The 14,193-nt window shown below is 51.1% G+C and overlaps 6 protein-coding genes across 6 annotated transcripts; 4 read left to right on the plus strand and 2 right to left on the minus strand.

The window, feature by feature from the left end:
• Positions 1 to 362: 362 nt before the first annotated feature.
• bgt1 (1,3-beta-glucanosyltransferase Bgt1) lies at positions 363 to 1,928 on the minus strand. Its single transcript, XM_025695526.1, has 4 exons — positions 1,438 to 1,928; positions 1,113 to 1,370; positions 888 to 1,048; positions 363 to 832 (listed from the first exon to the last, which is right to left on the minus strand). The coding sequence occupies exons 1-4, from the start codon at positions 1,695 to 1,697 to the stop codon at positions 594 to 596; spliced, it is 918 nt and encodes a 305-aa protein (XP_025549554.1). The 5' UTR covers positions 1,698 to 1,928; the 3' UTR covers positions 363 to 593.
• A 2,088-nt stretch (positions 1,929 to 4,016) lies between these two features.
• BO97DRAFT_406897 (emp24/gp25L/p24 family protein) lies at positions 4,017 to 5,177 on the plus strand. Its single transcript, XM_025695527.1, has 4 exons — positions 4,017 to 4,344; positions 4,500 to 4,707; positions 4,777 to 4,964; positions 5,026 to 5,177. Exons 1-4 carry the CDS (start codon positions 4,147 to 4,149, stop codon positions 5,041 to 5,043), a joined length of 612 nt encoding a protein of 203 aa, XP_025549555.1. The 5' UTR covers positions 4,017 to 4,146; the 3' UTR covers positions 5,044 to 5,177.
• Positions 5,178 to 5,497: 320 nt separating this feature from the next.
• On the plus strand, positions 5,498 to 6,231 carry BO97DRAFT_372507 (uncharacterized protein; the record flags this gene model as incomplete). The annotated part of the gene is made up of 2 exons (XM_025692868.1): positions 5,498 to 5,726; positions 5,943 to 6,231. Coding segments are annotated over exons 1-2 (408 nt in total), but the record flags the coding sequence as incomplete, so codon positions are not given.
• Positions 6,232 to 6,439: 208 nt separating this feature from the next.
• Positions 6,440 to 7,597, minus strand: BO97DRAFT_406899 (DUF3237 domain-containing protein). Its single transcript, XM_025695528.1, has 8 exons — positions 7,472 to 7,597; positions 7,379 to 7,406; positions 7,286 to 7,320; positions 7,076 to 7,215; positions 6,994 to 7,012; positions 6,830 to 6,932; positions 6,748 to 6,767; positions 6,440 to 6,694 (listed from the first exon to the last, which is right to left on the minus strand). The coding sequence occupies exons 1-8, from the start codon at positions 7,511 to 7,513 to the stop codon at positions 6,572 to 6,574; spliced, it is 510 nt and encodes a 169-aa protein (XP_025549557.1). The 5' UTR covers positions 7,514 to 7,597; the 3' UTR covers positions 6,440 to 6,571.
• Positions 7,598 to 8,433: 836 nt separating this feature from the next.
• BO97DRAFT_406900 (endopolyphosphatase) lies at positions 8,434 to 10,735 on the plus strand. Its single transcript, XM_025695529.1, has 2 exons — positions 8,434 to 8,757; positions 8,815 to 10,735. Exons 1-2 carry the CDS (start codon positions 8,577 to 8,579, stop codon positions 10,581 to 10,583), a joined length of 1,950 nt encoding a protein of 649 aa, XP_025549558.1. The 5' UTR covers positions 8,434 to 8,576; the 3' UTR covers positions 10,584 to 10,735.
• A 2,145-nt stretch (positions 10,736 to 12,880) lies between these two features.
• erg27 lies at positions 12,881 to 14,002 on the plus strand (the record flags this gene model as incomplete). Its single annotated transcript, XM_025696414.1, has 1 exon — positions 12,881 to 14,002. The coding sequence occupies one exon, from the start codon at positions 12,881 to 12,883 to the stop codon at positions 14,000 to 14,002; it is 1,122 nt and encodes a 373-aa protein (XP_025549559.1).
• Positions 14,003 to 14,193: the final 191 nt, after the last annotated feature.

A 14,193-nucleotide genomic window follows, 5' to 3' on the forward strand; every position in this document is an offset into this window, starting at 1 on the left:
AATTAATTTTCCCCCATAAACAAAGTCGCGCCGCGGTTCGTGGCCCGATTCAGGGGTAAAGCTGCGCTACTAGCCTACCACCGTAGCGAACCACGGTTCCTCGGCTGCCCGTGACTTGCCTGCAGTGCACACTCACGCTGGCGGGTGAAATGGCTGTGGCCTCATCAACATTCCAGTTCGGCAGTCTTACTCGGGCCCTGCCCGCCCCCAGAGACAGCCAAGAGCCCGGCAATTAATCAATGCTGCTTATCCAAAAAAGCACAACTTCATCGAGACAACACTAAACCACTCATATACAGTATGTTTGTGCACCACTGCGAAGATCGTAACTGCCAGACTTTGCACTCGAATTAAGATTTGTTCCTGCATTGAAATTACGGCTATTGCTGAAAGCTTAAGATTCGGATAAACCCTCCCTCGTGGTGACAGAGCAATCTAAGGACAAGCCGTCGCTCGAGGCCCGTGCTTTCAGCGACTCAAAAGAATGAAATATAGGACATGTGGAACAAATGTTACAACTGATGGGCCAAGGGGAAAATAAGAGACAAAGAAGCCGGTCAGCGTCGTCGTGCCACTCCGAACACGTTAATCGTCTAGTTCGGGCAGTTTATGTTGAACTTGGGCTTGCCATCAGCAGTAAAGAGACCCCAGTGCTTCTCATCCATCGACTGGCCGTTGTCTCCAACACTGTTGGGCTTCCAGGTTTCATCAAAAGCCTCGAAGTAGAAGACATCGACTCCCGAAGCCAGCATAGGACAAACAGAAGTCTGATAAAACTGCTCGGCATTCTTGGTGCCGGCAACAGAGTGACTGCCATAGTTGGATCCTCCATCTACGCTTTATTAGCGAGGTGTGCCCCAGAGTCATCAATCATCCAGGTGACTTACCGGTCGGCCAGCCAGTCTCGCCGTTGCCGAAGCGAATCTTGCTAGCATTCGAGCCAGCGACCTGCAAGATGTGATTCTTGGCCTGCGTGACATCATCGAAGTAGACATTATGGGCATCGTTGATAGAAACATCCTGCCAGTAAGCAAAACCATTGGCCAAGCTAGGAATAATGGTCAGCCTCAATAACATCTTCTCATGGAGGGATCACAAATGGAGTTGCTTACAAGTAGGTAACACCGCCTTGGATGATGGGGTCAGCAGTGCCATCTGCGAACTTGTTCCAACTATCCACGGTGCCCACAGCCACCTTGGGGAATTGAGCCTGCACTTGTTGGATCAGGTTCAAAAGCTGCTGGGCCGTGAGACTCTTGCGGTAAAGAGCTTCAGAGCCAACGGTGATGGCGCTGACGACATTCTCATTGCCAGGAACAAACTGCTTGAGGGCATCGAAGTCCTTGTTGAAAGAGTCGGTGTAATCGGCCCTGGTTGAGCTTGTAGTTAGCAACTAACCAAAGCAAAAATCAGGGATCCAAAGTTATTAACACGCACCAAACACCCAAGACGACCTGGAATCCCTTAGCCTTTGCGGCCGGAATGATGTTCTGGGCAGTGTTGCAGTCGCTAGCGGAGTAGGTACGGACGATGTTCGAAACACCCTTCAGGACCTCGAAATCAGCCTCGTAGTCACCCGTAGCTTTGCAGCTGCCGTCCGCGTTCTTGTTGCCTAGTGCAAGCCCCAGAGTGCCTTTGGTAGCGGCAACAGCAGGGACGGTTGCCAGCAAGGCAGGCAGGAAGTTAACGATACGCATTGTCAACTAGAATGGCTGGTTGCCTGGAGAAGGAAGAAAGCCTTGCAATTCCCTATCAAGATCTCGAGAGGAAGAGTGGTTGTAAAGTGAAAGACCAAGATGAATGTGCAGGAAAACAGGAATAAAGTCTTCTTCTACTTTTTCTGCAAAGAAGCAGGACGAGAAAAAAAAAGGAGAGAGTCTATAAAAAGAATGAGCGCCGGACACAAATAGCAAGAGATTGAAGAGGGGGGAAGGACCAAAGGAGGGAGGGATGGACAAGAGTATTAAAAGAACAGGAACTCCGTGCAGTGCAGTACGTCAGGCAAGAAGAGACAGGTAAGTGGAGCAGTCCGATGTGGGATGGATGAATGGATCAGTGTCAAGAGCAGACCCCTGGGTGGTAGGTAGGTAAATTCATGCGTTCACATTGCACCGAACCTCCAATGAGGAGCAGAGAGCAGGGTCAACTACCACCAATGACGATGGTGAGTCTCGGTCTTTCCGGCTACTTGCAGTCCTCTCAGGGCTTGTGTGAGGGGGGTGGAAGTGGCACCCGATTCCACTACAAGTACATTGACTGTGAGGGCAAATAGGTAAAAGTTACTGGGGAAGTTCCCCGGGAGCCCGGAGGATGGACAGGGTCCGCTTGCTGATTCGGGGGCCCCGCGAGCCTTACTCAAAGCCGCCAAGCGCCCGTTGATCCCTGGACGCCCTTGCGCCCTATTCTTGGGGGTTCTTCGGCTGTAGCCTCGACGATTCGCCACCACACACAGGGTCTAGACTTGGATCCGCATCCTTTCAGAGGAGATATACACGACTGAATCTATTCACTCCCCCACTTGAAAGTGATGCAATTATGTTGTCTTACGTTTTCAGTACCACACCCCTTGAGAACAGTCGGTTCTACTTGTCAAACTTCTGATTCGATACTCAAAGTGAACTCACGATCTTTACTCCCGCCTGGAACATTTGGAGTTGAGTATGACACGGCGGTTTCATCAACACTTCACAACCAATGCCAACAATCGTTGCCCTCGGATGTCAGTCGGATGTTGCCTTCGACGATTCTTTCAATGTCTTGCCGAAGGGCCAAGAACGTGGACAACCGAATCAATCGCGGTTCCGCATTGGCTCAACCACAATATACGGAGGGTCTTCTCACCCTCAAGTGATGTCACCACAAGCATCTCGAACGCGCACACACATTGCCATGAACCTTGGACGGAGTTTATTTGGATACAGTCGAGGCATTCTGGAAGGCCGAAATGAACTGCAAAAGAAATCCCGCAACGATCAGTTTGTCATCCACACCTTTGCTCGATCTCTACCGCAAATTGATATCATAGGTCCATCAGGCTCTGCGCAAAGTTGGTGGGCTTTATTAGTCGCCTGCGATGACCGATTCCGCTTGTCCCGGAGGAAAGTGGCTTTGGAACTTATCGTAGAGCTCATTGCTACCGCAGGGGCTCCCTCCCTACCATGTGGTTGAGTTGTTGCATCCCTTGCGGGGGAGACAAAAATTTCGAGAAAGTCTCGATTTCCGAGAGGGTTTGGAAGTTTCAGAGGCCCAGCTGGAGGAATTGAGTTCCATAAAATGAGCATGGTACACTTCCGGCCGCGTAGCGATGTCGCTCAGGACAGTATATCAGCTGCTGGAAAACCTACAGAGCTCAGGGTGGAGAGAAGAAAATCATCTTCGTATCCTAACAGCGGCGGTGTGAATTCGGCATATACTCGGCCTAGCAAGAATGATCAGAGCGGAAACCGGTGAGCCCATCATATATCATGTATGAAGACATGTTGAAAGACGAGGTTGGATTGTAAAATAATTTGTCTTTGCCTGAATTGCGGAGGCAGCGACAAGGGTTGAAAATGGCTCTGTGATAGCAAGGCCCGCTTGTGCCTGCATATCGCAACTTTGATCTGTTAGAAAAGCTTCCATCCTATATGACACCGCGGGATAAGCCGAAGCTAAGCCATGTTGACAAGTTCTCCAGATAATCTATTTGGCAGTTAGTTGTTTCACCCGTCCTCAATCAAAACATGCATAACAGCTTGTCTATCCGTATCTGAACAAAGGGTCAGTTGGTCAACACTTGATCCATGAGCATCAAACAATGTAAGTTTGAAAGGGCTATTTTTGAGCGCGCTGAGATCCTTCATCAACGAAAGGAAGACTCAGATGATATGGATCTGTGAAGTCGAGTGCACAGAATGCAGCACACGAAACTTATATAGACTCCCAAGGGACTAGTGCCGGAAGGGTGTGGGGTGGTCCGAGCGTCTTGAATTCCCAGCACAGCAGAGACCACCTTGCGCGTCCCGGAGCCCAACTACTACGACGCCGACAAACCCACGCTCCAACCCTCTCCACGAAAGTCTACTCTTCCCTGCTCGAGGGCTTGAAATCTTCTCATAGGGACTCTCGTTATCGGTGGAAAATATCAGAAGAACGAACTCGCCGACCATGCGATTCTCCGCGACGACCCTGTTAATCACCGCGCTGAGCTGGATCAGCGCCGTGGCCGCACACAACATCCAGCTCAAGGCTCACTCCCGAGAATGCTTCCACGAGTCGCTGCACAAGGATGATAAGATGACGGTCACGTTTCAGGTTGGCGACCGGGAGTTTGGTGGCAGTGGCAACCTGGAGATCGATTTCTGGGTATGATGCCTCCGTCACCCTTGGCCAGCGAGAGTATTGTCGTCCCCGGGGACAAATAGCCCTTTGTTCTTGTTGAGAAGACTTCTGGACGCCTGCGGAGTGAATATCGTCTGTATCATCGAACCAATGCTGACGATTCCCTCTGCGAATACTAGGTCGAGGACCCCCTGAACAACCGCCAGTACTACAAGCACGCCATCTCGTCGGAGGACTACTCGTTCAACGCCCACGCGGACGGAAAATACGTTTACTGCTTCAGCAACGAGGGCTGGTCCTCCAACTCGAAGGAGGTGTCCTTCAACGTCCATGGCATTGTGTATGTTCCGGAACATGAGATGGCGCAGGACCCTCTGGAGGCCGAAGGTAGGAACCATCGCTCAGCTCGCCCGTCGGAGGGTTCTTCCCCGTGTGCCAACTAACCCGCCGTTGCAGTCCGCAAATTGTCTGAGGCTCTCGCTCAAGTCAAGGACGAGCAGTCGTATATTGTCGTGAGAGAACGGGTACACCGGAACACCGCCGAGAGCACCAATGCCCGGGTGAAGTGGTGGAGTATCTTCCAGCTGGCTGTGCTGATCGGCGAGGGTATCTTCCAGGTTTGGTGGTTGAAGAGATTCTTCGAGGTAGGTCAACTCTGGAGTCAGTCGTTGTTGAAGCTCTCTAACAATGGCTTGCGGTCTACAGGTCAAGCGTGTGGTTTAATGCGATGTATTTACGATCGGATTGCATCGACGGGGTGTGTCTACCATAGCATTTCCTAGCAAAAGCGCCGGGCTCCTACCATTTTATTTCCATATTATTATTTCCTCGTCAAAATAGATCATCTGGATGACCACTTTAATTTTTGAATTATATTCGGAATTCTATGGTATACTTATGTTTTCAACCTCAATTATCGACCTTTTCAACTCAATACTCAACAATAAACCACATGAGATTTTCACAGTGAAGCAAACACAAGCTAATCCTCCATCAAAAAGATCGATCTCAAGCAAACCACCCACGAAGAATCCTCCATATTATAAAATAGAAGCGGTCGGTGTCACCCGTACCTTGCTACCAAAATCGCAACCAGGAGTACGTAAATATCAAACCCCGCACGACAACCACCCAAAACAAAACACAAACGCTACACCTACATTCGGTGACACCGCAACTACGGGCTAAAGCACTGATGATATCAAACTTGCGCACCACGACTCACAAAAACAACCCAGCTCATCTCCAAAAATTCAAAGACATCTCTAGACCCCTCATAATCCCCCATGGACCTCAACTCAACGCACCCCCTCGACACCGACGACCACCTCTTCTACCTCTGCTGGCGCCGCCAGTCATGTGACTATTGCCTGCAGGGCGATCTCCCCTGTGGCTGGTGCGCGGTGGTAAGCTCTGCCTCCTCAACCTTGTATCACCCTACAACTATGCCACTCAATCACTCCCATGATAACAACATGTATTTTGCCTTCCCCTTCATCGCACAAATAAACTGCAGCTTCAAGTCCACCGTCGCCTTCACCCGAAATAAAATACCTGCAGCTTGTATTCTTCTCCGCAAATTCAGATTCACTAACAATCGAATCTTCATGATGGCTCCATAGTCCTCGACCTGCGTGCCGAACCCCTCCCGATTCCCTATTCTGGCTCCCTTCGGCTCGTCAGGGATCTGTCCCCTAGGCCCCAAGGAGCGGTGGGAGCTCCGTGCACTGCCCTTCGGGTGTCAGGTTAGCACGATCACATTTCTTACGGCTGTGGGGGCTGTCGTGGGGACGGTGGCTGCGTTTGGGTTGGGGGTGGTTTTGGTGTGGTTTTGTAGGTGTGTCGGGGGTGGGTTGGCGCAGAGGAAGTGGTGTCGTCGTGGTGGTGCGGGCTGGGGGGCTCGGAGTGGGTTTGGGGTGAGGCGCGGGGTTGGGTTCTCTCGCTGGGGTCGTGATGCTCCGTCCGGGCTGTCGGTGGATGAGGAGGGTGAGTTTCGGGTTGGGGAGACAAGGCCTTTACTTGGTGGGTCGGGTTGAAGATAGAAAGGTGGGAGACGGCTGGGTTTATTATAAGCCTCTGGGAAGAGGGTGTTGATGTATCTTGTCATGTTTGATGTTGAAATATTGATGGATAATAGTGGCTACGCTGAAGGTTTGAGGAGAATGGATCTTCCCCCCTCAGAAATTTGCGATTGTGTGCTTGTGAGTCGCATGTGTAGCTACGATGCCTGGTCAGATAGGCTATAGACTACCTAACCTTGAACGACCTGGCTGACGCGGTACTCGACCACTGTCGGCTTGCCCTTCTCGACGTTGAACCGGCCCTGGGCGACGAAGACCCGGGTCTCGAGGTCCTTGTAGCGTGCGCTGCCCGTCTGCGTCATCCGTGTTAGGGTGGAAGGTCGAGTACTCTGTCCGGGCAACTTACCTCGAAAGTGAAGTGGGTGACTGCAGGCCACTAGAGTCAGCTACTATACGCTCGGAGATCTCATATATTGAATACGACTCACAAGCATTGCCGAACGGCGTCGAGCCGTTCTCCGCAGTGCCGGCAAAGACAGCCTGGACCTCGGGGACCATTGTAACAACACCGGTGTAGTTCAGGTAGATGAGCTAGTATATCGGCAGTGTGTCAGATCCCGCTCCTGACTTCTGGGCATTGTGGGAAACGTACATCGGCATCATCCTTGGGCCTAGGGAATGTCAATCAAAAGCCCTCAACAAGAGCCTTGGTGTGAAAGAGGCCAACTACTTACTTAGCGACAGCATGCGCGTCCAGACGCAGGTGCTTGCCGTCAGCATCCGCATGGATGTAGTCGTTGCCGACGCCGACAAATTCAGCATCGATGGCGGGGGAGAAACCGGGCTCGCTCTTGATCGTGCCGCCGGTCATGGGCTTGTGTCATGCATATCAAGTGTTTAGACGAGCTGCTCCCCTCTGACTAGAAAGCCAATGAGCTGCTTACCACGACCTGAAGGCTGTTCTGCCGAGAGGCACTACCTTTGAGGCATTTAGCTTCGTTTCCAGCCTGACTTCGTGACGAGGAGGGATGGCTTACCGACGCCTAGCGGCGCATCGATGGTGACCTGTCGCGTGAGGCATTGCTTAGATCGGTTGGATGGAAGAGATAAGTTGGGAGGATTGGAATCACCTGGATAGTGAAGGCCGGTTGGAGAGTAGGAAAGCCCGACATGGTGTGCTTGAGGGTTTGTCACTTGATGAGGGATAAGTAGGATGAGAAAGAAGTTGTTGTTGATGAGTATCGGTACTACGCGGCGAAAGCTCGGAGGGGCAGAGCAGGCAATGCCCCGCATTGCTGGAGGGGGTGATCGCTATGGGTCATCCATGCAGTTTTACTAAGTAGACTAAGATTTAGTCGGTTAATCCGATGATGGTTTGACTAAAAGGATCTCCCCGGGTGTGTCACCTCTCTTGGACAACACAGGACAAGTTCTTTGCTTGCCAAAATCTTGGTGTGCTGTATGGCCCGCCCGCGCCTTCGCACGTAAGCAAAAAGAGGCAACAAGTTCTTGAAACAGATATTGGTCACACTATCATTCCTGATGGATACTCTGCAGACCCTCACTTGGCAACTGATCGGTGGGTGTCGGTCTGTCCAGTGAAGTATCGGAACAGCCCATTAAGTCGCACACTTGAACTGTCCACTTGACCATTCTGAGGACCTTGAGAAGAAATGAACAAGATGACTAAGAAGTGCCATCCTACAATCCCATCGGAAGAAGCAGGCACGTGGTCGGTTCAAGGAATCACACAGGCTACAGGTACCTTACATTAGACTACATTCCGCAAGGGTCACACGCTGAGCCCAGAGTTGTTGGTGCATATTTAGCGGTACCTAGTTATAGATCCTATAGTCACTGGTCTGCTGGCGATATTCACCTATTCTTCGGTATTTGGTTCTCAAGTCAATAAGTAGATATAAGATGCGCAGACCAGCCTTCCATGGATCGGCCTATTGTTGCTGTTGTCTCTTTGTTGCGGTCAAAATCGAGTGGGTCCGCGCCTGAGGCTACCTGACGCTTTCCCCGGTTGGGCCTCTGCTAGAGTGACGTTGACATTAACGGCGACCAGTCGAAATCTCAATTCTTCCATGTATTATTGCCCACTCTATCTTTACTCTCCGCTGATATTCTTCCAACCTATTACTACTTTTCCTTTAATGTTTATCCTTACTGACCGAGGTTGAGACCGGTAACCCGCACTGTCGGGGCTTTCGTTCCTCAGATTTCTTCCCAATGATTCCGTCACAATTACTTCCGGCGCTCGTCCTGCTAGCTACGTGCGCGTGCGCCTTTCCACTTTTTGATCAACAGCTGCTTGGCAACAATGGGATCTCTCAGAGGCCTCAGCTCGAAGCACAGGTCGATGTCGAGCCAACCTCGCGGGGCCTTTCAGGTCGCTTCTTGCACATAACCGGTACGTTCGGACCTCTGGGACAACAGGAAAGGGGGGCGCTGGTCTGACTGTGAATAGATTTACATCCCGACTCATACTATAAGCCTGGAACATCACCCGATAAAGCGTGTCACCGAGGGGACGGCTCGGCTGGGTATTTTGGGTCAGAAGGAACCGAATGCGACGCCCCTATCACGTTGATCAACGAAACGTTCCGCTGGATCGAGAAGAACCTGAAGGGCAAGGTGGACTTTATCATCTGGACTGGCGACTCAGCCCGACACGATAACGACGAAAAGAAGCCTCGAGAACCCGAGGAGGTCCTTGAGTTGAACAAGTTGCTTGCAGAGAAATTCGTGGAAACTTTCAAGGATGACAACTCCGTGAAGGGTATCTCGATCCCAATCATTCCCACTTTCGGCAACAACGATATCATGCCCCACAACATTTTCAAGGCTGGTCCCAATCGGTGGACGAAGCAGTACAGGGAGATCTGGTCCAATTTCATACCCGAGTATCAGCTTCATAGCTTCGTGGAAGGTGGCTGGTTCATCTCCGAGGTGATTCCTGAGAAGCTGGCTGTGGTCAGTCTGAATACAATGTACTTCTTCGACTCGAACTCCGCCGTCGACGGATGCGCTGCGAAGTCCGAGCCTGGCTATGAACATATGGAATGGCTGCGCGTGCAGCTTGAGATGTTGCGAGGAAGGCACATGAAGGCCATTCTCATGGGACACGTCCCTCCGGCTCGGGCTGGCACCAAGCGAAACTGGGATGAATCTTGCTGGCAGAAATATACTTTGTGGCTTCACCAGTTCCGAGATGTCGTGGTTGGCAGTGTCTATGGACATATGAATCTCGATCATTTCATGCTCCAGGATAGCCACAAGGTGGACATCGTCAGCGTCGAGGAGTCTTCTGTCTACCTCGGCGGCTCAGGAGAAGATGAACTATCCACACAGTCTAGATCTGATTATCTCTCTAGCCTCAGGAAGGACTGGTCGAAATTGCCATCCGTCCCGGCGGGCACATCGAAAAGCTTTTCGATGGACGAGTGGTTCGACGAGGACGAAACCTCCATTCTCGGATCCAAGAAAAAGAAGCGCTTCTTGAAGAAAATTGGGGGTCCTTTCGCGGAGCGCTATAGTGTGTCATTGGTTTCTCCCAGCGTAGTACCCAACTATTTCCCAACTTTGCGGGTCGTGGAGTACAACATCACTGGTTTGGAACATGCAGCCACTTGGGCCAGCACTCCCTTTCGCAGCAGCATCGATAGCGTTTCCTTGGACATGGAGGATGACAGCCCGTTGTCCGATGCAGGGGAGAAGCAGAGCAAGAAGCCCCACTTCGAAGTTCCAGCCCCTCCATCTAAGACCACCCCCCCAGGACCGGCTTACTCAAACCAAGCGCTCTCCTGGCTCAGCTACACCCAATATTATGCGAACCTCACAAGGATCAATAGCCAGATGACAACTCGCGAACGGGCAAGTGATGGAGCAGAAGAGCTTACTGCCTCGAAACGTGATGATGTTTTCGCCTATGAAGTCGAGTACGATACTCGAGACGACAAGGTCTACAAGATGGATGACCTCACTGTGCGCAGTTTCTTCAAGCTCGCTTCACGGATCGCCAAGCGAGGGGGCAAAAAGGCCAACAAGGCCAAGTCTTCTTCCCTTGGAGATATGGAGGAAGCCGATTTGGATGATTTCGATGCAGGGACTGACTACGGTACCCAGGGTATTGAGGCAGCGAACTTCAAGAAACACAAAAATCGGGTATGGAAGACGTTTGTAACGAGGGCTTTTGTTGGTCTTCTGCAAAACGACGACATTGACGACATAAATTGACGAGCTTGGTCGACTCATCAATTAATGATCCCCTAAAAAGTATACGATGTTACGGCCCCTAGGTATCCTTTCTCTTCCTTTGGCTCACTGAAATGAATTGTGTTGCATGTATATACCACACATATTCTACTACTTATCTAATTCATGTTCCGTATTTATGAACCCATGGCAGCGGGCGAGTAGCAGGGCCAGGCCGAGGCGCTTCTAGCGGTCAGCTAGGCGGTGACGGATCTGCCCACAGGGTCGAACTTCATCATGATCAACATGATCATCATCTCCCTTCAACCATAACCACACCTCTGGTTACTGCCAGTACGAATACATCAAGAGGCAAACTCTTTGACTATTGCTTGGGGGATCTACACTAATCCCACAGCCCCATTATAGCATGCACGGACGATATCGATGCCACGCTGGCAGACACCTGCCTGCTGTCGTCATCGTGTCGGCTTGAGTCTAGTTCTGCCGTCAAAAACAACCCCCCTGCTAACCAGCACGCGGGCGCTGAACTTCCACGCTTGCAGCTCCAGTCGGAAAGTATTGTCCCAGTGGCGGCATGCTCTAGCATAAAGACAAATTCACCATAGTCTGACTGGATCACTCCCTTCAGTCTGCGATTGCCCCCAAAAGCCCATGTGCGACCTTTTGCTGCCGAGAGAGAGGCTGGCGACAGGCGATCCACCGTGCTAATCCTATCTCATCGGTCCGGCTGGGCCAGGAGCTGCAAGGCAGGGAAACTCAGCAGTTGGGCTCTGACACGTATCGAACTAACTGAACCGATGCGCTGGCCTCCCGCCTCATGGCTTGGATTTGGGGAACGGGAGCAAGCCAACATGCCACTCTGTCCCTCCGTATTCCTTTTGCTCTTATGTCTTTGCCAGTTTGCCAATCTGGGAACGGCAATTGGATTGTGATGTGATGCTACTAACCATCGCTCCCATTCGTGCCCGATATCCTCCGCCTTGGGGCGGCAAGAGTCATGAAGCGGGATTGACGCCTGATCAATGATCTAGGTCTTAACGATTTTACCTTAATGCCCACTGTCTGTATAGTGGACTTTCGCCGCACTTCATTTCACTCTGATTAGCACGCCCATGCCGCAGCGGGCTTCATCCACTTTGCTGCATCCTAAAGACTCCCCATTCGGGCAGACAACTTGCCCTTGCATCATCGTCTCGCACAACAATTTATTACTGGCATAGTCTCCCCAAGTCTGCGCTTCCGCGAAGCAATGACCGCTGATCCACTTCTTTGACTGTGGCTGATATCAGTGATTCCCTCTGCTCAATTGAAGCTGCTGTCGCATTTCAGTCAGATCAACCTGTCTCATGCAATAGCATAATCTGACCTTGAGAGCATAATCGATATTGACCCTATTCTCTCCGTCATCGCAAGCAACAAGCTGGCGGAGAGGTGCACTTAACGCCTTGCTGCTCCTAAATGCGCACGATGCATCGAGATTGGCTCTACAGTCACAGCAGCAAGCTCCTTGCCCTTCATCCTGCTGATTATTTTTCTCTCTGTACCTTGCGTTTCTAACATTTTTCTATGTTCACCTTTGCCTGATTTTGTCCTTCTTGGTTACACCAATCCGTTTGTTGATCGGTTGGCTTAATTTCATCCTATGCATGCACGTTCGCCAACTGATCGATCTGAACTCGTAACAGTTCATACCTTACGCTACTCATTCTGCAATATTGTATTGTGTCTCATTATACCTCTCACTGTACAGCAGATCATTCGCGCAACCGCCCTCCCCTAGACGTACCTAATCCCTGACTTATATGTAACATACCGTTTTTCGTCGGAAATTGGCGGCATTTTGCTTTCAACTACTCGAATTGAGAACGCATCACATACCAAACCCCCATAGCCTTAGGGTGCATATCGAGCCGGACACAAAACTCGGGATCACAGACATAGCGAAAGCGTCCGAACATCCCACCGTACAGGAAGAACCCCGCCATCGTTAGTTTAGCCGGGCATCGAGAAACGCCGAATTAGGCAAGGGAGCCAATTTCCGGTTCAAGCGCCGAACACGAGCATGGGCAACTGCAGCAATTGCAGAGGTTGATCCTGTACTAAACATATACTCTGCGCGCGCAGCCCAGGTAAGTTCCGGCACTTCTTTGCCTTCTTCACCTCTGCCTTATGTGGTTGCCACATGATTGTTCATGCATAAGGTGCATGACGACCTCGCTTTGATGGTCTGCTGTTTACGACCTGTCTATCACGATCCGGCCATTTTTGTTCCTGCGCGAATTCTGAATCATACACATCGGGGCAGTGAACTGAATATGGATTTGACTAATGCGACAGGCGAGAGCCTCCCAATAGACACTGAATCGCTGGCTTTGTGGATGGCTTCCTCCGAAGTGGATCAGAAGGCCTTGGGCAACTTTGCGGCCACAACAAGCCTGGAAAACCCGTTCCTGTCCGCCATGCTCTACAAAATACTTGGCTTGTCGGTCATGCTTTCCAAAAAATTGCTCCGTGCGCGACGCTTACGGCGCCTCGACCCAACCCGTGAAACCAAGTCGCTTCAGCTCTACTATCACATCATATGGCTCGCTCGTGAAGGCCTCCTGATTCTAGAGCAATGCGTTCTTCCCCATGTACAGGTGTATGTGGAGCTCAATATTCTCGCTTTCAAGCTGAGAGCTTCTTTCTACCACATCTTTGTCTTGTTCCATAACCAGCCTGCTATCCATGCTCCGGGTATCAGCAATCTTCCGCATGATGCAACGCTGACCAACAGCGCTGCCAATGCAAATCTACCAACCAAGGCATCGGAGTCAAGGTACTCCTTTCATCCAAGACCTGAAAGCATATCGGTCTCCGACCTATCAGCAGCGGCCCCGGACAGTGCGCTGCGGCGCAAAGCTACACAAGCTCCTCCGGGCCTTGCGCCAATTCAGCCGCCGAAGTCTATCTCTGCATTCCTCTTACCGGCGCTCGACTACACTACGACGGCTACACAATGCTTCGATTATGCGGTGCTGTTGGCGGAGCGTTTTCTTCCGGGTTCACATCCTCTTCGTCTATCTATCAAGCTCGAGTATGCCGCATACCTCTATGATTGCCTCCATGATCCACTTGCCTGTCGACGTGTGGCGAAACAGGCCATAGCGGACGTATACAATGCAAAAGAGGGCATGGATGACGAGAGTTTTGAGGATGCCGCTGAGATCGTTGGGATCCTGGGCAAGATGGTCAAACGCGTGAGGAAGGCGAGCAGCACAGCGGGCAGTACTACTGTCGCTGGAACACCCAGGGACGAACGATCACGAAGCGACGGATCCCGAACACCATCCTCTCGAACGACAGCCATTTCTAGACCAACCCTCTCAGCGAAGCCGACGAGTGCTGAGTCTTTGCCGCCTGCTGTGCCTGATCCAACTATGATGAACCCTATCTGATATCTACTCTATTAATCCCGACCTTGTCATTCTATGATTATACTTACTCATCACCTGTATATACTTCTTCCATGTATTGGTCTGGGTTGGGAGCCAATTTTGGGAGGGCTATTTGGCGGCATACTACCGCTTTCTCTTCTGGTCCCGTTGTACGATCATTGCATTGCGATTTTATGAAGCCAAAACTCCTA

This window comes from Aspergillus homomorphus (assembly GCF_003184865.1).
Source record: "Aspergillus homomorphus CBS 101889 unplaced genomic scaffold BO97scaffold_29, whole genome shotgun sequence".
In the NCBI taxonomy this organism is placed as follows: Eukaryota; Fungi; Ascomycota; class Eurotiomycetes; order Eurotiales; family Aspergillaceae; genus Aspergillus; species Aspergillus homomorphus.

Bases quoted from the DNA above. Each gene is read 5' to 3' on its own strand.
- BO97DRAFT_406899 (XM_025695528.1), bottom strand. From the start codon at position 7,513: ATGTCGGGCTTTCCTACTCTCCAACCGGCCTTCACTATCCAG. The intron at 7,407-7,471 runs GTGATTCCAATC...CTCACGCGACAG, and splicing joins AACCGGCCTTCACTATCCAG to GTCACCATCGATGCGCCGCT. The intron at 7,321-7,378 runs GTAAGCCATCCC...AATGCCTCAAAG, and splicing joins CGATGCGCCGCTAGGCGTCG to GTAGTGCCTCTCGGCAGAAC.
- bgt1 (XM_025695526.1), bottom strand. From the start codon at position 1,697: ATGCGTATCGTTAACTTCCTGCCTGCCTTGCTGGCAACCGTCCCTGCT. The intron at 1,371-1,437 runs GTGCGTGTTAAT...AAGCTCAACCAG, and splicing joins CAGGTCGTCTTGGGTGTTTG to GGCCGATTACACCGACTCTT. The intron at 1,049-1,112 runs GTAAGCAACTCC...CATTATTCCTAG, and splicing joins CAAGGCGGTGTTACCTACTT to CTTGGCCAATGGTTTTGCTT.
- BO97DRAFT_406900 (XM_025695529.1), top strand. From the start codon at position 8,577: ATGATTCCGTCACAATTACTTCCGGCGCTCGTCCTGCTAGCTACGTGC. The intron at 8,758-8,814 runs GTACGTTCGGAC...GACTGTGAATAG, and splicing joins TCGCTTCTTGCACATAACCG to ATTTACATCCCGACTCATAC.
- BO97DRAFT_406897 (XM_025695527.1), top strand. From the start codon at position 4,147: ATGCGATTCTCCGCGACGACCCTGTTAATCACCGCGCTGAGCTGGATC. The intron at 4,345-4,499 runs GTATGATGCCTC...TGCGAATACTAG, and splicing joins ACCTGGAGATCGATTTCTGG to GTCGAGGACCCCCTGAACAA. The intron at 4,708-4,776 runs GTAGGAACCATC...CCGCCGTTGCAG, and splicing joins GGACCCTCTGGAGGCCGAAG to TCCGCAAATTGTCTGAGGCT.